Genomic DNA, 24,234 nt, shown 5'->3' on the forward strand with positions numbered 1-24,234 from the left:
AACCTTTAAAAAAGGAAAATTGCAGTACCAGGAAAACATCAGTTTGGACAAGAATGTGATATAAAAGAACTTGAGCAACAGGGGGTATATAAATACTTGAGAATTGATGAAGGATCAGCAATAAAACCTGAACAAATGCGAATAAAGCTTAGTAAGGAGTACTTTAGAAGACTTAAATTAATCCTGAAAACAGCATTGACACCTAGGAACACCTAGGAACAAGATCCAAGCTATAAATCAATTATCAAGGTTAATATTGGCAGCCAAAGACAGTGGGCTGTGTACACACTGGTTTACTAAGTCCATTGAACATGTGGGAGAAACAGACATATATAGGTTTTGTGGAACCGAATTGGTAACAGTCACACACCCTATTGCTGGTTGTGACTCTCTAATGGCAGAGGGACTGTATACTGAAAGACATATTAATGTGGCGAGATTGTTACACTGGAGCTTGTGCAAATATTATGGTATCAAAGTGGCTGAAAAACACTGGAAACATGAGCCACAAAGAATCATAGAAAATTATGAATTCTACATCACATGGGATCACCCAATACCAACAGTCCAAAAGATAAATGCCAGAAAACCGGATGTAGTGGTCCAAGAAAAGAAGACAAAAGTAGCATTGATCATTGAAATCGCCACACCTAATCATTACAGTGTCTTGTGTACAGAGAGACACAAAGTCATAAAATACCTCGATCTACAGGCAGAAACGAGAGCCATGTGGAAGATAGATACCCAGACAGTTCCAATAGTAGTAGGAGCAACTGGTCTTATAAAAAAAGAATTTACAATCGTATTTAGATACGTTACCAATTCATGTACCACCATACGAATTACAGGAGGAGTCATTACTGGGCACATTGTGGGTGCTGCGAAGAGCACTTTTGGCTAACATCAAAGAATGAGACAATACTAATTTCATGAATGTTAATCGTACTTTGACTTAGGAATGGGGTCCATTCCCGACATGGTATTAGAAACCCAAAAGACTTAGAGAAATTAAAAAAGGGAAAGCCAGTGTGCTTGCAAACAAACTAAGCAGGCCCATTCTGATGCCTCACGAGTGGTCTCTAATTGTCAAAGTGAGGGAGGGAATTTTCTGTCGATGGGGCCAGCCATGCTGCAGTCTTTTTGCTTTATCCCACACCAACAAATACCTTGGGTTCTTCACCCTGGTTCCCCCACTGAATAAGTCACCGAGAGATGCTTTAGACAACGATTGGCTTTGCGGTCTCCTCTATGCTTATCCCCTGTTAACTGTAATTCCAAAATTTCTGCAGAAGGCATTTGGTTGAAGAGCATGGTTATCCCGATTGTACCTTTCTGGCATTGTCAAATTTGGATTCCCTTCTTGTGGCTTTATTTCCTGTATCCACCTTGGATACTGGACCCAAATCCAGACCTCCTCCTTTCACCCATCAGGAATGACACATCTGGTATCAACAGTCTGAAGTTGACTGTATGGTTTCTCCATTTCCAGTGATGGCTAGATAGTCCAGGCTTTCTTCCCCAGTCCCCAGTATTCTCTTATCTTCTCAAAAGGTCTCTTCTAGAAAAGCTTACAAAAATAAATGGAGGAGATTTTCAGTCTGGGCCCTCCAAAAAACCTAGATCCCTTCTCTGTCCTAATCCCAGTGGTTCTAGAATGTCTGGCCTCCATTTTTGATGAGGTGAATTATTCAACTATTAAGGTTCAGTTGCCAGCTATTTCCAGTTTTCATGCAGGTGAAAATTGCCACTCTTTGGCTTCTTCAGAGTTGTGCAAAGCATTTCTTAAAGGCACCTTTCTACTCAGTCCTCCAGTCAAGGATCCTTCTCCCCCATGGGATTTGGCTATTGTGTTGCAAGTCCGACTCAACAGTCTGCGAAGATAGATCTTAAATTCTTGTCCTGGAAAATTATTTTTCTGGTCACTCTCAGTAACGCTGGTTGAGTGTCTGAACTCCAGGCCCTATCCTCCAGATCTCCCATTTGATTTTTCATAAGGATAGGGTTTCCCTATGCAGAAACCCATATTTTTTTACCTAAGGTGGCTTCTGAATTCCACATTAATCAAGTTACCAATCTACCCGTATTCTTCCCAAAAATTTCAGACAAGAGTGAGAATATATACTACATCTTTTGGATGCACACCAACAGCTTAGTTTTTATCTTTACAAAACAAAAGACTTCAGGGAAGCTGATCAATTATTTGCATCTTTTTTCAAGAACAAATTTGGCAAAGAAGTGTCTAAAGTGAGTCTAGCTAAATGGCTGACAGATTGTACATCCTTTGTTTACAAAGAAAGGTGATTATCTTTACCTAAGCCCCCAAAGCACATTCCACAATGTCCATAACCACTTCATTTGCTTTTTGGTCAGGAATGTCTATAGATGACAGTTATGCCACTGCCACTTGGTCCTGTGCCCATACTTTTATTTTTCATTAGACTTTAGATCTTTTTTTCCAGGACCTGTGCAGCATTTGGCTTCACAGTACTTCAGATTATCTTTCCATCAGGGCCACCCTTATCTAGCTGGGGTCTCTCTCCCATCAGTTGAGGAATAAATGAAAATGACAACATCAGATACTAAAGTTATGTACTCACCATAATGATGTATCTGTGTTGTTCGGTTTCATTCTTCCTCAACTTCCTCCATCCAACCCATTCCCTCTCATACTGGTGAGACCTAAAGGTGCTTCTTTGGGAACCTGTTTGTTCCCTGCTTAAGCTCCAGACTCTTTTTCTATGCCTCTGTCCCAATTTTTATGTCAATTTGGCATCATGCATATGTTGTTTGGGACAGCAAACTCAGTCTGAAGTATGTTAAGACATTAAAGCATTATGGGTAAAGGGAGGAGCTAGAGAGTTGGATCCATGAATCTGTTAAAAGTGGCAGTGCTGGATCCGAGGTTGGATCTGAGACCGATCAGTTGAGGAAGAATGAAAATGGATAACACATATGCATGGTTATGTTGAGTACATAACTTTTATTTCTCTCTTTTTCCTCTAACTAAGGGCAGACACCACAAGTTGCCTTATGAGGAATTTTTCATTCATCCAAACTATAAACTCTTAACTTGACTGTTTGGATGATGGGCTTTTTATACCATTTAGACATTGTTTTCTTAGGACGTGCGTATAGGCATTAATAGGAGGCTAGAAAATCTGCCACAAGAAAACCTTATTTCCAAATGGAGTAAGTTTTCATTTTTTGCTGTAAGAAAGGACAGAATCCTTAAATGGGTATCCCCATTATCCTTACTTAATTGTGTGATCTGCTCAACTCTTGGCTGGCATATTCTTCTGTAAAAGCCCTTTGCCATCCATTTCTACCTGCTTGCCTGTGGATCTACCTCTTTCTTCATGTTATTTGGTCAAACAATTCCTTAAAGTCATCCTTCTTATCAGTCTTTCAAGAAAATATGGTGCTCCTCTATGGAACCTGGATTATGTATTAGAACTGGCCGGGTGTTGGGCTGTCCTTAGCAGGAGATCCCTTACATTAGAAATACTGCAACAATGAAGAGAAGGACATCTACTGTTATGGTAAGATTGTACACAACTGTACTTACTTTTACTCTGTCGCAAAGCTGCTTATCATTTGATGCATTGTACTTAACATCACCTGTCTGTACACTGAATTGATCTTCATGAAAGGCTACTTGAGCAAGAAATCACTTCATGGTTCAGTCACCTTCTGAGATGTGTTGGTCTAACTGGCTTTTTAAAAACATTTTCTTCTCTGCAAAGCCTAGCATTAATGTCATGCATACAAAGGTGCTGACAAAGATGATGCAAGTCTCATAAAACACGCATTGGCATGTGGTCTCTTCAATCTTCTTGGTAGCTAAGTAGTTATAAAGCCCAACACGCTTCTGCAGCATACCTCTCAACTGTCCAGATTTTTGCCTCTTAATTTTTGTCTGTTCCTTGAAAAATTTGTGGCTTTCTGAATTTTTGTGGCAAATCAGTGAGGGGTGAATTCACTGTATAACGACAAGGCATTTGAGTTTCAGACTTCATATCCTTCAGAAAATGCATAGCAATGCAATACCTTTTATTCTAGCAACTTTCTAAGTTTATAAGAGCATTATTTAAAATGTGTCCCTTTTTTGGAGGGGCTTTGCCCCCCCCCCCATTATTTTTGGCTTTGTCCAAATTTTTTGTGTCAAGAGGTTGATAGCTATGTTCTATAATGTATTATATTACTCAGCAGTCACTTAGTTGTGTGTCAGAAGGCTTTTGCTGTGTAGTTGTCATACTTGTTTTTCAATAAAATTCAAAGAGAATGAGCTGATATGACCATCCTGTATGTCTTCTACCCTATATGTGTTAGTATTTGTGCTAGTGACTATTTTGCTTTTATGGACTAATATGCTCAGCAATGTAGTAGAATTAAAACCACACCAATATCAGCACTGTCATCTGTGCTAGACTATACTGCAGGTGCAGGAATTTCCATAAAGACTCAAAAGCCAAAAACTGCATATTCCGGGGAAGCCTTTTGTTCATTCTGAGGCTCATACAAATACACCATCTTTAATCTCAGCCTGTTTTAGATTTCCTTTTTCCAGACAATATTTTACAGTGGTGAAAGTTCATTTCTGCAGTAACCTGTGCAGATCTTCTGCACATACAACCAATGGTCTCCCTTTAGAACTGAACTAGGGAACCTTGTATGTTATCAACAAAGGCAGCTGAAGATCAAACAAAAAGAAGCCGTTTATAAACTGTCCTGATGTAGAAGAGGACTTTCTTGAGCTGTGTCTTCTACCCTAATAAGGGCTGTTACAGTCTTCGTGTTGGCCTCTGGAAGAAACAGTGTTCTCTGAAACAGCCAACAGTTCATACGAGTATGTTTATGAATGGCCCACTAGAGACTGTACTGATTATCTGTCTGGTAATAGCTACTACCAACAAAACTTACTATCATCACTTCCCTATGGGGAGTTGCTTTAAGTAAGGAGAGCTTGTAGTGTGGATTCAGATTTTCATAATGAGACCCAAAATAACATTCAGAGGTTTATTCACTGAGATTACAGTATGGATAATGTATTTCAGGAGTGCAATGAAGTAACTTTTATGATGAGAAAACAGGACACTGTTTTTTAAGGTCAAGTGTTTTAGTTCAGTATCATGCCAGATAACTTTTGTTGCTCATTGCTCAGTATAATATGCTGGCAAGTAATATGAATATTATATGAAAATATTGGCATTTGTTACTACACTTAGAAATTCTTACTAAACAATTTGCTTTCTAGTAGTAATGCCCAGCACAGGCTGTTACACATATTTATTAACCTAATGGAAGTTCTTAATGTTATCACTGCTGTTTAGTAAAACTAAATATAACTTTATAGAATGTAACTGTATCCAGGATGTGTTTAATTTGTGTTTTTTTTCTTTATAAACTAATTTTTGTATGTGATGTTTAACATTTGCTGTAATGTGTTGTATTGTATGACATCTTATAAGATGTGTTAACAGGGCAGCATCTCCTCAGGCCTCCACTGAAATGGGGCCTGTCATGATCCAGTTGTGTACCAGTAAATAAAAGCTAATAATTAAAAAAATATGTACGTTGTCATTCATGATTGATCTTTTGCACTAGATACAGAAGCCTATCTGGTGTTTTTGTGCATAGCTATTACTCCAGCTCTAACTCTGTAAAGACTTATGATGTGGAGTTTATGGCTAGAAGGACTTTTTCATGACATTTTAGTAACATGGTCTGTGCTCTTATGTGCAATATTGGTGAAACAGGAATTTCAGGGTAGCAGGAGTATATTAGCGATATTAAAAATAGCTGTGAAAGCCCAGTACCCCATGCTGGAAGAAATAAATGAATGTACATGTTGTGGCAAATCTGTACAAAACCTGTTTTCATGTAAGGACTGCTAACTTTTACAGAACTTTAAGCTTTTAAGACCTAATGGACCTCATGCAGAGCTCGACAGGAAACATTTTCTTAATTAAGCTCTATTTTTCATTAATGTAATTTATTATGCACTTAATATGGTATGTTTTTCTCTGGGTATTAAACTATTGATGGCTAAGCTGAGACACTAGAAGAAATAAGTTGCTGTCTTTGAAAAAATAATCCATTCACAAGTATATTCTGATGAAAAGAGGACTTTTGTATGAGACTTATAGATTCATCTGTCAGAGTCTGATTCATATCTTTACAAACTTCATGCTTCCTTCTGGAAGACATATTTTTTGCAACAGTTAATAACATGGGAACACTTTTTTGATGGAGACTGGAGGCTCACCTCTACCAAATGATGTATATGAAGATGGTAAGGCTCTTTCCATCAAAGTGCACTACCCCAAACATACCTTTTTATAATCAAAGAGAACTATCAGCATTCTGTCACCCATGAGAGAGAATGTCCATAGCCCCCACTGATAAACGTGACTAGTACAGTAACAGTAAACCTGATCCCTTGTGTCTTTCTCTCCCACTCTATGCCTTCTTGCAGTTTGGAGAAACATTACCTTTAGCTACACTACCTTTTCTTAGGGACTCAAGGCTGTCGGACTGATATGATAAAAAGATTTATACTACAAATAATTTGACTGTTAGGGCTGTGAATTACATGGCTCATCTAAAAGTTTATCAAAGTTCCATTTTACATCAGTGAACTAAACATTAGCTGAGGTTCTTGCTGATAAGATAGTAACTGTGATGAAGAAATGCTGAGACTCTCCTGAAAATTTTGTTACAGGAGGCTCTTTTAATTTCATAAAACAGCGGCAAGAACCTAGAGTAGTTGCTTGTACTGAGCCATTTGGTTAGACTACAACTTTTATATGATGAAACAAACAAGAACCCCAGGAGTGCCTACCCTTGTGGTAAATGTTCACCAAGTGTCTAGCTCCAGTGACAGCCTGTTGCAGAGTGCAAGGTAGTCACATTGTTCCTTATTTAGACAGTTTGCTTACCATTTCAGAGTCTTTTCAAAGTGTCATGACTCTTTCACTTTGGTAAGAAATCTCCTTTGCAGACTGGGTTTCCAGGAGAACGTTCAAAAGTTGTGTTTGACTCCTTCCCGTAGGATGGTATTCCTGAGAAGTCTCCTTGATAGTTCGGTTCAAAGAGGTTTTCTTCTACAAGAGTTTCTACACTCAGTTCAGAACTTCAGCAAGGGGATTTCTGAGGATGCTATTATTCATGGCATCTATGATTCCCATGATTTCTTTAGCCAGACTCCACATGAGAAGGATCCAGTGGTACCTAAAATCTGTATGGCCCCAATATCAGTACCCCCTCGCATTTTGGGTTGCAGTTTTTGGATTTCTCAAAAGGGAACTGCTTTGGTGTCTAGACCAATTTTATCAAAATCCAAGTCTAGGTAGCAACAAATGCCTCATTCTTTGCCTGGGAAGCTGTGTCTGTAGGGATAAAAATGCAGGGTCTTTAGAACAAAAACGACAAGCAAAACACAAACATATAAAGGAGATTTTGTCAGTCAGATGCACTCCTTTTTCAATCATTTGTGGTCCCCAGGGCCTTTTTCAAGTGATTGTAGACAATGTCACAGCAGTGCAGTACATACAAACACAAGTAGGGGGTTCCAGATCTTACAGTGTCACAGCAGTGTAGAACATACACACATGAGTGGGGGGGGGTTTCCAGGTCTTACCTTCTTTGCAGATTAGCAGTGGTAGTGTGGAATGTAGCAATTCAGCACAGTCTCACTCTACAGGAGTCTTACATTCAGTCAGAAAAGACATTGTGGCAGGACAAGCTGAGCAGGACTAGGACAACACCCTCAGAAATGGAAATCAAATCAGGAGGCTTTCCAAGATTTGAAGTACCTCAGATAGATCATTATGTCCTCATTCACAACAAACAACTGGCAAAATTCTGTTCCTGGACTTCTTGCAAGCTGGACTGGAAAGCAGAGGCATTCTCACTTGTACAAAAATGTTCCTGTATACCTTTCCACTGATATGCAGAGTAATTCTGAAGATTCAGAAGGACTCTGTGGTGACCCTCTTCTGGCACAGAGATCAATGGTTTTAGCATCTTTTGGAAATAGTGAAGGGCAATTACTGCAAGCTTCCTCACAAGCTGAACCTTCTCACACAAGATCTGGTTTGATACACCTCAACTTAAAACAACTTTAACTAACTGCCTAGATGATGAACTTTTAATATCTTTTAGGCACCTGTTTTATGATGATGTGCTGCAGCTACTAAAAGAGACAAAGAAACCTGCTACTAGGAAGTTATATATTAGTAAATGGAAAATATCTTCTAGTTGGTGCCAAAATAAGAAGCAGGATCACTGTAAGGCAAATAATTCTCTGGTTCAACAACATTTGTTACTCTTCTTTCAGAAGTTAATTTATCATCATTTTCAATGTGTCTGCCCATGGAACCACCTCTTTCCATGCATTCCTATGTCAAAAATGCTTTTGAAAGGGGTTTTTCATACTAATCCTCCTAGACCTTATTGAGATCTTAATTTTGCTTTGGAAAAATTGTCTTCCTCCATTTGAACCAACTCAGACTGATTCAGGTTCTTAACATGTTAATCAATTTTGCTGATTGCTCTGACTTCTGTAAGGAGTGGGTCTGAGTTGCAAGCTCTCATGGCGAGTCAACCTTTTCTCATTTTTCACAAAGATAGGGTTTCTTTGACAGCTAATCATTTATGCCTGAAGTGGTATCTGAGTTTACTTTAAGTCGAGCTGTCCAAGTTAAGAAGAGGACAGCCTGTGTCAAAGCAGACTGTATGAAAATGGTTGTCCCATGTTATCTTCGTTTGTTATTCCCCCCATCTCAAGTCAGTTTCAGGCAGGGGCAAAGCACATCCTGCTTGATTTCATTATAAGTGCATTTTTTTGGAAAAGGGTGGACTATAGAAGTATTTTAGAGGCAGCAACTTGGTCCTCAGTTCATACTTTCAAAGAACTGCAAACTGGACTTTTTCCATCTCTAGTGCAGACTTTGCTAGGAGCATTTTCCATGGGCTCTTGGATCTTCATTCTTCCCCCTAAACCTTATAAGCTGTGGTATTCTACCCATAAGAATACTGCAGCTGTGAACAAATGATGAGCATACTACAGCTGTGTAAGTAAACGTACCACAACAGCATATGTTTGAATGATCACTGCTGCAGTAGACGCTACCTACCTTCATCCCCCTTATTTTTTATGTTTTTTTTTTTACCCAGGCGAGGACCTTTATTTTTATTTTCCTAGCATTATCCCTGTTAGGGCTTTAGCCTCCCTCTTTCTTTGTCTTTTTAGTTAACTCAGCTCAAACTGATTAATGGTTTGGATGCTTGAAAGGTTTCCTGAAGTTTTGGAAGCTGACCGGCTGTTATATTCTTAGTTGAAAGTAACCCATATAGCTAAGGCTACTACAGCAGTGATCATTTGAATATTTACTGTTATGGTAAGTTTACATACACAACTGTACTGTATTGCTCTTTCTTCCGTGCAACAGTTCAGGCAGACAACATTTTCCTCAAACTGAACATTGGTAGCCCTGCTTTTCTTTCCTTTTTTACACAATGGCCCACGCATTTGTGCTGTACTTATGTGCATGTTTTTTTTTTTTTTTTACATGAAGCTGCTGTCTTTCATTGTGCTTGCTTTAACTGTAGCATCTTTCTTCACTAACCACCTTGATGTTTAGAAGAAGAGACCACGATTTCTTGAATACTTCACCATGTATCAAAATTTAGTTAATTTAAGTGGCTGTTAGTAAAACTCCTAAACAGTTGTGATCCTTTTTCCCATTTGAAACAGATGCAGAAAATCACACCAGTACAAGTTTGCATCTTTATAAATTGATCCCTGTCTTTCAGTGAGGCCAAAGCGTTAATGACCACAGTTGTTCAGGCATAACTCCTATTGCAGGGCAGATTATTCTTAATGATATCCCCAGCCATACCTATCTTCAGTTCTTTTGCTTATCATTGTCTACAGTCATGGCTAATTTTCAGATTCCTGCTTGCTTATGTCTCTCAACAGATTGTTGTTGTTGTGACTTTCGGCTTTTCCCAGTTAGGGGTCGCCACAGCGGAACTCTGGTCCGCTAATGATTGGCAGTTGATTTTTACGTACCAAGTTGCCAGCCCTGACACACAACATTCAACGAAGGTACGCCCATTCACGCATGTCTCCACGCAGAAGACGCTCTAACTGAGAGTTGAACCGGACAGCGTCTTACTGTGAGGCGACAACACTACTGCAGCACCACCACCGCAGACATTATATCTCTCAGCAGATAATGTTGAAAATAGATTTTTTATTATTTACTCTGTATAGACATTACAAAGCAAAATTCAAAATTTGCTTGAGTTGTGTAATTTTCACTTGTACCTTTTCATATTCTATAACTGTTTTGTATTCTTACTGTGTTTGTGTTGGAGTTTTTCTCCATGGGCCTCAACTGAAAAGAGGCACACCTGCTACCCAGCTGGACCTTCCTGCTAAGCAAAATCAAAATGACTAAACAAATAATTAAAAAAAATGTAACAATAGAAAAGATAGCAGCAGCAACAACCATGCGGTTCTTTCCAAATTAAAACGGCTCAGTACGAATAGAACAAAACAAAGTAACTCCAAAAGAATCAGGTTTAATTGGTGCACACAGTCGGTAAGCGCCTTCACAATACAGCTTCTTCAGACCATTGAAATATGCAGTTAATTAGTTAGCCTTTATATACTCTATATCAATTAATTCTGACATCATAATTGCAATTTAAAGAAGCCAATCTAATAATTACCACAGAGAAATTTCCTTATACATACTACAACAATGAATAATACTTTCACAAAAACATAATAAAAACAGTTGTGTGAGCATAAAAATATAAAAACTTACCAAAACAGTGGTTTGCATACACATGATAAATAGGCAATAATAAGCTTATTTATCATGTGTATGCAAACCACTGTTTTGGTAAGCTGTAAGCATGGCAGTTGCCAAATGGACTCATTTTAAAACAGTAGATAGATGCCATTGTTTTTTTTTTTGTTTATGACAGCATTCATCTACAGCAGTAAATGTTCAGTTTTATATGGTATTTTTATGTTCACACAACTGTTTTTATTATGTTTTTGTGAAAGTATTATTCATTGTTGTAGTATGTATAAAGAAATTTCTCTGTGGTAATTATTAGATTGGCTTATTTAAATTGCAATTATGATGTCAGAATTAATTGATATAGAGTATATAAAGGCTAACTAATTAACTGCACATTTCAATGGTCTGAAGAAGCTGTATTGTGAAAGCGCTTACCGACTGTGTGCACCAATTAAACCTGATTCTTTTGGAGTTACTTTGTTTCCTTCTATTCGTACTGAGCCGTTTTAATTTGGAAAGAACCGCATGGTTGTTGCTGCTGCTATCTTTTCTATTGTTGCTTTACTCGTTTTATTTAGCAGCTTGACATTTACTTTGTGGAGTGTTGGTGTGTGTATCTTTATACTGGTTTTTAAATTGAAAAAATGTGATTCCTTATGATGGCACATTGGTGTGTATCATCGTTTTGTGAAGTACCAGGCTTTGTAAGACGGTCTCATACTCTTTGTTCTTCATATAGCACTGGTGTCAGACATAACCCTTACCACCACAGTTCTACCCTCCTGATGTTAAACTCCCAAAACAAGAAGCTTCCTTCACCTTGAAGGTGGTGGCTCCTGCCCTATCCTGTGATTCTGTTCTGTGAAGTAGTGAAGTACCCTTCTTTGTCTCGGTTAGGTGTTCAAAACTGCCCATGCTGAGTAAACAAAAGAATTGTTGGCACTTTTGTAAAACTGCATTGTATTTACAAGATTGGACTGGAAGTATAGAATGCATGAGTCCTTGTGCAGACTTTTTGTCAATAACATAAAAAGCCTTATTTATTTATTTGTATGTGCACACCTCCATTCACTAATTACGTTTTAATTTTTCTCCATTTTGTAAATTACATTTTGCTATATAGGTGACACAGCAGATGACAAGTCAGTTGTGCGATACAGCAAAGATCAGCGCCCAACTACCTTACCCATCCAGCCTTTTGTTCTACAGCACCACTTTAGTAAGCAGTTACCCAAAGTCCGTCCCTTACCGAATCCTTACAGCTCTAGCCGCTCTCAAGGTTACAGTGTCCCTAGCAGTCAACCCACAAGTCAGACAAATTCTTCGGAGTCCCAGTCATCAATGTCAATCACATCAGCTGGTTGCTCATCTAACCAAACACAAAGCACAATTGCAAAGCTAGCAGCTGAGAAGAGTGGAAGTCATTCTGCCGTTATAAATGACTGTTACAGGAAGAATCCAGCTCCAGGTACCACCAGACCATCACCACTAGGAAGTTATTCTCCTATTAGGAGTAGTGTGCCTTTTCTGCAAAGTACTGACTCTTCATCATTCATACTTTCTCCAGAAAGAATTAATGGTTGTCTTCCTCCCAGAAGTAGATCTTGCCCTGTAACAGCAAGTCTTCTTCCTGTAGGATTTTCCCCAGTTAGAGGATCTGCCATGTCTGGTACACCTCCTGTGACAGAGCCAAGAAGTGTGGAAAATAGACAGAAGGATAGTCCAAAACCGGTGACACCCAAAGAACGAGCATTTATTCAGAACAGTGAGGTTACTGGACACTACCTGCATCACAGTGCATTACCACCACTTGCATCAGTGAACCTGATTGTGGATAAAGTGAGCACCCACACAGAATCACAGAGAAAAAAAAGTACAGAAAGTGTCAAGCAAGTAATAGCAAATACTGCAGCTGCAAAACCACTAAATGGTAATGATATTTTTTCTGTTTTCTTACATGTTGTATATGCTGTGCTTTATTGTTTTTGATTTTTGTATTAACTTCATTGTTGTGCTTCTCATTAAGTGACACTTTTTAGGGTAAGCTTAGAATATGTTGAGTATAAAACAGACCTAGGCATAAACTCAATGGTACAGTTTATGTATTTGTTGGATGCTTTTAGTCACATGTTTTTATTTACTTTGGGGGAGAAAAGCAGTGATAGGTAATAGTCTAAGCATCTCATTTGTAAATTTCGAAACCTTAAGAGCATCAGTCTTTATTTATCAGAAATTAATTACGATGTCAGAGAGATGAATATTTTACCAGAATTCTAAAAATATGAACATTACAACTGCTTTGCAGAAATTATTCTTTTTATCCACCATTTCAACTACAAACACTAATAGTTTGAGTGCACCATCTGTTAAGCACAGCTTTTTTAGAGTGGCTTTCCTTGTGCTTACCAAACTTGTAGTCCATTGCACTGATCATGCCTTTTTTTCCCCTGCTGGGCAAGAGCTGATTACAACATGTATATCAAACAGGCATCCTTTCAAGGATTTTTCCTTTTATAGAGTAAACTCACCCGTTGACATTTGCACTTTTGGAAGCATCCACACATTTGTAAAGAAGGCTACCGAATGTCTGCAACTTGGCAGAATGCAGTATGCATCCCCAGGCTATATGGTGGTGGTGGGGGGGGGGGTTGAACACCCTTTTTTCATCAGGATTCAGCATTGTGAAGGAATGGACCACCTCTCTGTTCATGTCATGTTTACGCCAGCATCACCAGCTCCCCATTACAGAAGGCAGTAATCAATCCTATGTCGTCTGGATCAAAGTTACAGCTTTAACTCTCTAATAGTGTTTTAAGGCCTATTATTTCAACAGAAAACTATTATACATTGATTCATTTGTTTGTGTTCTCATATCTGCATATACTTGACAGGGTCTTGAAGATGTCTGAGACTGTCAGCAAGCAGGCAATAAAAAGTTTCTATAAAGTTGGGGGTTGGCGCAGTGGTGAAGTGTTTACTTCACAGACGCAAGGTACAGGGTTTGATTCTCATCTTTGAAGAGAAATTGGCTAGGTTTAAAATGGCCTACAAGGGCAGCTAACCTAGTAATAACCCTACTAACAAATAAGACTATAGAAAGCCCTAAAATGCAACTGTCTAGTTGACGAAGCAGAGACTTTCTAGCAATTGTAAAGTACAGTTATGACAGCAGAAGGAGCCATTTAAATCAAAAAAGAAATGATAAACTTAATGTCTTTGATAGATTGGTAGCAGGCTTGAAACATTTTAGTTAAAAATAAATCAAACCTGCAGTACATGCTGTCTGAAACTTCACAGAAACCAGATCACTTCTCCACCTATAATTGTTTATTCTGATGTATTAGGATGTCAGAAATGTGCATATTTATTAAAGAATTGATATTTACCAGAATGAGAATGGCACAAATCTCCCACCTTTGCTGTACTGCATATTTGTGTAACTTTGTAGTCTGTTGATCACATGCAGTGTATGAAATGGGTTCTATACTGAATTGCTTCATTGCTAATGGACAGACATTTCAAAATTACTTCTATACAATTTAACTTATTCTTTAAAACACTTATTTATTAGAATCACTACAGCTTGGAAGTACATCATGTGAAATAGTTTAGGTGTAGAGATATGCAGACAGCTAAAACCTCTGATAAACTAGGAGCAAGCAAACTTCTAGCTCATTGTAGTGAATTGAAAGACATACTGTAAACGAAGGTAAATGTACATTAATATCATAACGTAGTAGAGAAGAAACTGGTTATATGAAAGAAAAGAACAAAACCAGTACATATTCGTTTCATAGTAAGTCACAAATTCTTGCATGATCAGTCCTTAGGTTTCATAGATAGGATTTTCTCAAAATTACAGGAAATATTCCAAAAGTAGCTACTGTGCGTGTGTACATGCTTAATTCTTTTATTTGTCTAAGTCTGTTTTCATGTATGTATATTTGGTATCACAAAGTGTGTACATATGCAGTAACCCTAACCAAGCATGGGTTCATGTTAGAACACTGACATACCACAATGATGAAATTCCTAACATTGAATTCAAATAATTAAAAACACAAAACCTTGAAAATGGAACGTAAGTACATCACAGATTGAAAGCTGGTAATTTTGAGAGATTGCAGTACAGCGGGAATTGGGGTTTTGCTCATCCTCAGCTGTAGTGAGCTATTGCAGGTTGTATATGTAATTATCAAGGGGTATATGAGAGGTGCAGGAGTCTTACACCCCCCCCAAATGTTTTTTTCTATTGCTAAGTTCATAGGGTCATAGGTAGGCACTAGGCTATCGGTCCTAGGGCCTATACAAGCCTAGCCAAAAAGTTACCTTGGCTTTCTCCACCCAAGAAAATTATTTTCCTGTGCCTCTATCGAGCAGAGCCACAGAGGTGATCCCCGGGGTGAATTTCCTTTTTCCAAACCAATCATCCAGATTTTTCTTGAAGAGTGCTAATGAGGAGCTTTGTTTGATATAGATAGAAAGTTTGTTCCAGAGTATGGGAAGTCTCTGTGACAGGAATCTATTCCTCCAGCATGTCCTGTTTATTGTGGTGACCAGGTTTAGGTCCCTAGAACGTGTAGCGCGGAGGAATTGGGATTTCTTTAAGTGGAGCATGTCCAACAGCTCTGGGTTTGACATAGCTTTGTATGTTAGGCAGAGATCACCTCTGAGTAGGCGATATGCGATGGAGTAAAGCTGGAGTTTATTGAGACGGTCTGCGTAGGGCATCTGTTTGAGGCCGATAATCCTCTTTGTGAGGTATTTCTGCGGCCTTTCCTGTTGTTGTAGATGTCTTGTGAGGTACATACCAAAAGGGGCATTGTACTCTATAATGGGTCTAATGAGTGACGAGTAGAGGGGAACAATTACCTCTTTTTTCCTGGATGAGAAACCTTTTGTGATGAGGTGTGCCACGTAGAAGGATTTCCTGACTACTGTGACAATGTGATTATCAAAGGAGAGACTACTGTCCACCTGTGTCCCAAGGTCTCTTACCGCACTTTCAGTGTTAAGTAGACTACCACCTATGTGGTAGCTCATGGGTACAGGGTTTTTACCAAAGGGGATGACAATGCACTTTTTGGCATTGAGCTTGAGGCAATGGCTTTGACACCAGGCATCTGTCTCAGTGAGGCCCTTTTGTAGGATGTCCACATCGTTAGGAGTTTCAGTTATGGCTTCTAGTTTGCAGTCTTCTGCGAACTTCATTAGCCAAAGACCTTCTATGTTAGCCTGTACTTCAGAAAAGTATATACCAAACAGGAGAGGACCCAGGACTGAACCCTGTGGTACTCCACTTGTCACTGGTCTGAAGTCATATTTGAAGTCTGCTTCTTTCACAGTGTGGGTTCTGTCAGTGACCCAGTTGGCAACCCATCTTATGACATATGGATTATACCTAGTTTAGTGAGTTTAACTATAATTCCAGAGTGGGGGATGGTGTCAAAAGCCTTGGTGAGATCTAGGTAGGCTGTGTGAACCACCTTACTCTCATCTACGGCTTTGGTGACTGCTTCAAAGAAGTCAATCAGGTTTAGGAGATGTGATCTGCCTTTTACAAACCCAAACTGGGTAGGGTCCAGAGTTTGGAGAGTACTAATGTCTTTGTTTATAAGTTCCATGATGATACATTCCATAGCCTTGCAGACCAGGCTCATTAGGCTAATGGGGCAGTAGTTCCCAGGGTCCGTGGTGGCTCCCCCTTTGTGGAATGGGATAACCGTTGCTGTGAGCCATTCAGTGGGCACAAAGCCTGAGGTGAGGCTATGATTGAACATGGTGCTTAGGTGGGGTGGCAGTTCATTCTGTGGTTCATGTAGAATGCAGCCTGGGATGTTGTCAGGTCCATGGATGCTGTGTTCTTGGCTTTGGAGAGTGTGTTTTTTACCTGTACAGCCATGATTACAGGAACTTTGCATTCTTCCAGTATAGAGATGGGCCCTTTAGGGAGTGAGGGGGGTAAAGTTAGCACTGAACCTATCTGCCAGGATGTTGGCAATATCAGTTGGTTCTGTATATTTATTGCCATTGTGCTGTAACTCAGAGCAGATCTGAGTTTTGCCATTGAGATTCTTGACATAGCTATAGAATGCTTTATGGTTATCTTTAGAATCAGTGGCAATTTTGTTTTCATAATTAGCTTTGGAGGATTTTATGAGAGATCTCAGCTTCTTACTGAGGCTGACCAGGGAGTTCTTCCAGTCATGGGATTTTACTCTTTTTTGCAAGTTTCTTCTGTTGTAGAGTTTGTTTATGGCAGGAGACCACCAGATTGGCTTCCTTTTTTTGGAGGATAGCACCTTGGTTCTGTTAGGGATAGCACGATCCATGCACTCGTGTAAGTGCTTATAAAGTGCATTTGTGTAGTATTCAGCAGTCGTACCTCTATTGTCCATCTGCATGGGTGTTGTGAAGTTTGCCACTTATGTCCTAAAAAGCGTGAACTTGGCTTTGGAGACATTGTTTACAGTATTTTCCCTAATGGGGGGTGGGGGCGGGATGTGGATGTCTAGGCTGATTAGCTTGTGGTCGGATCTGACCAATGAGGAATTGACCTCTGGTGTGGAACACCGGTCGCCCATGTTGGTAATGATTAGGTCTAGGATATTGCTGCCCCTGGTGGGGGTGTGGATAAGTTGATCCAAGGCACTGGAATTTATGAATTCCAGAAAACATTGAGCAAAAGAGTTGGTGCATGAGTAGTTTTCCCATTTAATGGTGGGGTAGTTGAAATTGCCCATTATTAGGGTGTTGGGTTGTACCCTAATATTTTCCATTGTATCAAGAAATGAGGAGTGGGAATCCTGGGGCATGGTGGGGGATCTGTAGCAAGTTACAATTTGGATTGCGGTCTTGCCCAGAGTTAGTTGCACTTGGATAATCTCAGATTCGTTATGCTGAGCATCTAGCCTGGAGGTGTGGATATCCTTAATGAATATGGACACGCCTCCACCTTTAGTGTTTCAGTCCAGGTTAGGTGGCCGAAAGGTGTGGTATGAATTATAGCCTGGTAATGCAGGGGTGCTCTCTGGAGCCTTGAATTAGGTCTCTGTCACTGCACATATGTCGATGTCCTCTATTTTAAGGAGTGCCCCGAGTGAGTGCATTTTGAGGTTTAGACTTCTAGCACTGAGTAGCATTACTCTTAGATTTTGCTTGCTTGTACCTGTTACAGTGGTGAATTTGTCATTTGAACCTTGCCTAAAAAAGGCACTATAGGGGTGGCAAGAGCATTAGCCAGTATCCGGAATCTAAAGGGCAACAGGTGCTGGCCATCTCTGCATAGCATCGTGGTCTGTCGATCATATCATCCCAGGCAGACAGATACTGGATCCCCTTAGAATGACACCAGAAGCTTAGCCAATTGTTGAAGTCAATCATTTTGTCCTTGTACTGTGGTATCATTCATGGTGATGGCAGGATGCTACTCAGGGCTAGGGTCATACCTGCCTGGGCTGCATGATCGGAGAGCTCCTCCATGTCTTTTTTTATGTAGTCCAGGGAGGTACATCTCAGGTCATTCACACCAACATGGACAATGACAGAGTTGTATTTGTACTTGGTGTGAAGTGACTTGAGTGCATGTGTTAGGTGGCGGATCCTGGCACCGGACAGGCAGCTGACTGTAATTTTCTCCTTGTTCAGTCTAGTAAGTGGGACATTAGTCATAGGTGACTCTTCAGTCAGGCACACTGAAGTATTTGATGCGTTGTCTTGCCTTAGGGGCTGTTTTTGGGTGACACACTGGTGTTGTGAGCTATGTGTCATTTTGGTTGTGATTGGTGTTTGTTTGCGTTTCAGCTTCAGAGGTCCTCGTTGCTTGGGTAGGTTAATGTTAAGGGCCTCTGCATATGTGGGTTTCATATTACTATGCATGGGTGTTGATGGTGTGGGTTTTGTAGGGCTATGTGTTGCCTGAGGTGTAGTGCAGATGTTTACCTTCTCCTTTTGACTGTCTAGCACAGTCTTGGCTGGAGCGAGCTTTACTTCCAGTTTGGCAATGTAATTGTATCTCTTGCAGGTTGTAGTATTTGGTGGTAGGAAGAGAGGGTTGTCTGTGTACATGAGGCAATTGCTACATTACCCCAGTATCATCAGATTCACCAGGTGGACAGGAGAAAGCACCGGAAGCTGACCCTTGGACATGTCTGGTTAGGTGCTTTTTAGTAAAGTACAAGAGCTGCTTTTCCTTACCTTGGCAAGGTACTTGCAACTTTAGGTTATTTTGTGCTTACGATCGGATTTTAGTGCTTGTATTAGTTTACGGCTTCTTTAGTGCTTTTTAGCAGTTCTAGAGCAAGTGCTAGTCACAGGAATTCAGATTTTAGTGCTACTACTAAAAAAACAGCAAGTTCTAAGGGAAAAATTGAAGAGCAGACTTTCTGGCACCGGGAATAGTTTAACCCTAGCTAAGCAACCCAGGCAAACATGGGTTTTAAAGCAGGAAGTTGAAAGGGATAGAAGCAGCCCAAAACAGCCAATAGTACAACAAACTAGAGCTGAAACCCGCTCCCCTATCTATAGATAGGCTGTTCAGAGCTTACCACTGCCACTGATAGGCTGCAAGACTTCCTTCTATCTTTGGAAGGGCTGGTCCACTCACAACATAATACGCAGTCCTAAAATCAGCAAATCTGATATCTGGACTATACTGGTTTAAGGAAAGGTGGGAAACAAGGAGGCAGTTAGGATTTTGCAGTAATATTTTTTTTTTTTTTTCAGAAGTAGGGAGGTAGCAAATGCAGGATTTAAACATACTTATACTTATAAGGCTCTAAATGGCTAGTGCACTTGAGTGTGTAGCCTGTAACAGTTAAATACAATTTAAAAAGTCAATCTGGTAAAGTGCAATGTAAAAACTGGCAGACATGCAGTAAAGTAACTTAACACAGTCACAAAACATGATAAGGTGCGGCAGGTAAAAATAAGCAGAAAGAGATCTTTTGAATCAATTAAAGTCTCTCTCTCTCCTTTCTGCTGCTGTAATTCTCTGCTGGATGCCCCAAGAGAATCCGCTGAGGTAAATACAAGCGCAATCCTGGGCAAATACGGGTTTTAAAGCAGGAAGTTGAAAGGGATAGAAGCAGCCCAAAATGGCCAATAGTACAACAAACTAGAGCTGAAAACCACTCCCCTAACAATAGATAGGCTCTTCAGAGCTTCCTGTGTCTTCTATTTTGATGATCTCTGTTTTTGATTGTTTGGGTTTAATGTTATAAACTTTGACATTTTGGTAAGTTGACATTCTAACATTGCCCCCACCAAACGTATGTCTGTTGTGCATTTTAGGTGATGCTGAATGCTCTTTCGAGCACTGGCTAATGACACCTGTTCCTGTATAGGTTCATGGGTGTTTTTATAGGGTCATAGGTGTTTACTAGGCTAATGACCACAAGGGCCTTTGCAAGACTAGCCATACATCTCAAATCTCTGACAAGTTCTGATACCTTTGATAAGTGTAAGCATAGGCCTGGGAGATGAACCATTTACAGGTTACCTGTGTCTCTTAGAGACATAGGTGTCAATCCAGGGATGAATTTCCAGTTTCCCATCCAATTGTCTAAGTTGCACTTGAATTGGGTTAGGGAGACGCTCTGCTTCACATGGATGGGGAGCCTGTTCCGTAGACAGGATAGTCTGTGGGATACATACCTATCTCTCCAGCAGGTCCTATTTATATCACAGGCAAAGTTTAAGTCTTTAGACCGGGTAATTCTGGTGCTGTTTGTTTTGTGTATATGCAGGAGGTCCATCAGAGTGGGGTCTGACAATGCCCTGTATGCCAGGCGTAAATCTACCCTCAAAAGCCTGTAGGAGACAGAATGCAGGGAGAGGGCCTTGAGGCAGTCTGCATAGGACATTTTACTTATGCCCTGTATTCTTTTATTAAGGAACCTCTGTGGACATTCCAGTTGTTGGATATGCCTGGTTAGGTACATACCAAAGGGGCATTGTACTCAATGATAGGTCTGATGAATGCCAAATACAGTGGAACAGTGAGTTCCTTGGACTTAGATGCCATACCTTTGTTTATAACTTGTGCAACATAAAATGATTTCCTCACCTCTGTAGAATCATGGTGGTCAAAAGCTAGGCTACTATCTATGTTTGTCCCTAAGTCCCTGACTATTTGGTCAACTCTAAGGGATGTGTTGTCAATGTGATAGTCACCAGGGAGGGATGACTTCCCAAAAGATACTATTATGCATTTCTTGGCATTTAGTTTTAGTCCATGGCTCTGACACCAGTTGTTTGTCTTTGTCAGCCCCTCCTGGAGAACATTTGTGTCAATGTGAGATTCAATGACAGCTCCTAATTTGCAATCTTCTATAAATTTAGTCAGCCAGAGACCACTGACATTGGCCTTGACTTTTGAGAAGGAAATGCCAAAAATGAGCGGTCCAAAGATTGATCCCTGAGGGACTCCAGTTGTGACTGGCCTCTTTGTAGAGGTAGACTCCTTAATTCTAACTTCCTGGGTCCTGTCTGTGAGCCAATTGGCTATCCAGCGTGTGATATACAGGTTTGTATCTAACCTCTTGAGTTTGTCAACAATGCCCAAGTGGGGTATTGTGTCAAATGCCTTGGCCAGGTTAAGGTAGGCAGTGTGAACAATTTTGCTCTCATCTTAATTGCTTTGGTGACGTTCTCAAAGAAGTCCACCAGGTTGAGTAGGCATGATCTGCCCTTGACAAAACCAAACTGTGCCCAGTGTCTGAAGGTATACTACATCTTTATTGATTATCTCCATGATAATTCTTTCCATGGCTTTACATGTAAGACTAGTGAGCCTCAAATGTTTTTTCTATTGTTGTAGAGTGTTCCTGAACTACAGTACAGCACAGCACATGTGGAAACCCAAAACATCTTCATATGGATGTTTGACCTATGGAAGGGGCACTTCTTGTGCCTATTAGATAGATTAGGTGGAGCACTGCCATACTCACCCTTTGACAGCTTGCAAGATAGTTATAGCTTATTCTGTCCTTTTTATTCTGTGGAAATAAACACCAAAGTATGGTTGCATTATGGTCATGCTCGCAACACCACAAACATAGTAGTCCTAGCACCAGGAGGAAACATGCAACAGATAATAACCTCATAGATAGTAAAGAAGGACAGAGTATACGGTAGTGCAGGCAAAGCAGCAATTTCTGTACAGTGGCAATTCAGTGCAACACAAAAAGCATGATGTATGCAATGATAATTACAGGCTGTGCTGGACAGTGCATAGCCAGGTCACATTGTTCATCAGAATGGGGCACATGCATCATTACGTGCACAGGTGCTAAGAGAAACAATGACACATGGTAGTCAGTATAACCTAGGTGGAAAGATCATGTCACAAAAGATGGAAACAGGGTCTTTTGGTGTCTGAGTCATGGTTTGCATTCTCCCTTGACAGAGATTAGGTGTCACTAGATGACTTTGACTGCCATTTCCATTCTGCTGGCATTAGATGACTTGACTAAGGCCCGCAGATATGGCAGGGAAGGTGTGCTTATGTGGGACCTTAACTGGCCGGGAGTCTGCTGGCAAGGTATCCTGCCATTGGAGCTTTAGTGGTGTTTTTGCCCAAGATGAGCAGTGATACGACATCATACACCTCATGACACTAGAGTAGAAAGTGCGTCCTTCAGTGGCCCTGTACACAGCCACTCCAGATGCATGCCCAACCCTCACCGTGGACAGTGCTGCCAGTAAGGATTATGATAATGGCAGTGGAAACCTCTATATAGACATGGCCAGTGGAGAGTGTATGTCATCATAGCCATTGTGAGCCCAGTCATAATGGTATCTCTGGATTCCATGTTCTCATAGAGCTGCTTGATAGTCTGGGCAGTATCATCCAGAGGGGCATGCAATGCTGCAGTTACTTTTGTTCTGGACACACTGCACTTACCTTCATTCTAGACTTTGTAGCAGTTAGTTGTGCTTAGGTGACATTCCTGCACACATAAATATCAGCATGGCTGAGTGATGTGGCTTGCCGTTTTGTTTCTGATAAGTTGCCTTAACTGAGATATATTTTACTTGTGATTACCAATTTAACACATGGAGATCACGTTTCATCTGATTCATTCTATCATTTCATTTAAGATTCACTTAAACTGGGAAGGCCACAAATCTCTGGTACAAACTGACAAATTAATGTTTTCAAATGTGTGAAAGCCTGCAAATACTGGTAAACTAAAGTACCGATGTATATTGCTGCAGTTGTTTAAGATTAGAAATCTCAACAGTTTTCAGTTCATCAGTTATAGTTTAAGTTGCAGGCATCCATTCTGCTATTTGGGAACATCTGTGTTGATGGTGTAGATTTGAAGGATTCAATTGAATTTTGTAGAATTAGTAAAAGAGTGAGGCATGGTTTAGAAGCTTTACAATCAAAAACATTTTGAAATGTAGAATGGTGAAAGCAAAGACATTGATTTGAAAACTTATTTTATTTTTTTGTCTGAAACTAGTCAGGCCTGTGCAGCATCAGTATATGTTTCTTTTTCCTTTTCTTTTTTTTTTCACAAAGTAACCATCCTTTTAGTTGTGTACTGCCTTGTTAATATACTGCAGCTGTAACCTTTGCCACTTGTTTAACTAATAAATCCTGTTTCCTGTTCTCTCTCTCTCTCTCTCTCTTTCTTTTACTGTTATATGTATATGTGCTATAGCCAACCATCTCTCTCCTCAAGCCCTAAAGTGGCGGGAATACAGACGAAAAAACCCACTTGGTCTAGGCCGCATGTCTGCTGGATTAGCTGGCAGTTTGGACAGGAAACATCCAGATGCTCGACTGAGCAAGAAGAGCTTGATTTTCGATTTTCCAAGCACTGTTGGGGTCAGCCAGCTTCACTCCAAACTACATGGTGTGCATCTTCTTTCAGTTTGCATGCCTACTTGTGCAGCATGTTGATGATAAAGATCATGGATTTGTTGCATTGTGTTGTGAGGCTTATTGTAAATGTGAAGTGTTTCTAAGTGTATGTATTAGGGGTGCAGCAAAATAGTAATAAGCCTAGTGTAATACACTGCACTACTGTATTTCAGACAAGTTACTTAGCTTCATTTTAAACTTAATTTTCACCATAGAACTCAGCATTACTGAATAGCTGAGTAGAAAATCTCAGGGACACAAACGTCTTCAGGCAAAAATAATCTGGAGCAGATGTGTATCATTAATCTCCTGAATGTGTGTCAAGTACACCGACAGCACTGCATTTCTGCATATTTACCATGTTAAACATGCATCCTTTTTGTGGTATTTCTCTGAGATCATAACATACTTTTCAGTACTTACAGTTTGGCTGTAGTTTCTATCAGCTTTTAAAATTCTGCCTGTTGTCTCTGAATGCATGTTAGTTATCTATAAGTCTGCACTAAATGTTTCCTTATTTCAGCATACTAGCTATAAAAT

The 24,234-nt window shown here is 40.0% G+C and overlaps 1 protein-coding gene across 2 annotated transcripts in view; it reads left to right on the forward strand.

Annotated features, from left to right (window-relative positions):
* RUSC2 (RUN and SH3 domain containing 2) overlaps window positions 1–24,234 on the forward strand; it is a 1,272,067-nt gene that overhangs the window by 571,006 nt on the left and 676,827 nt on the right. Inside the window, exons 5-6 of one of the 2 annotated variants that reach the window (XM_044076729.1) lie at window positions 11,944–12,750; window positions 23,492–23,686. In XM_044076729.1, the coding sequence (XP_043932664.1) occupies window positions 11,944–12,750; window positions 23,492–23,686 (1,002 nt within the window). The remainder of the gene's footprint in view (window positions 1–11,943; window positions 12,751–23,491; window positions 23,687–24,234) is intronic. The other variant, XM_044076738.1, reaches the window with a different exon arrangement.

Source organism: Protopterus annectens, chromosome 1.part1, assembly GCF_019279795.1.
Source record: "Protopterus annectens isolate FY-2018-M chromosome 1.part1, PAN1.0, whole genome shotgun sequence".
Classification (NCBI taxonomy): domain Eukaryota; kingdom Metazoa; phylum Chordata; order Ceratodontiformes; family Protopteridae; genus Protopterus; species Protopterus annectens.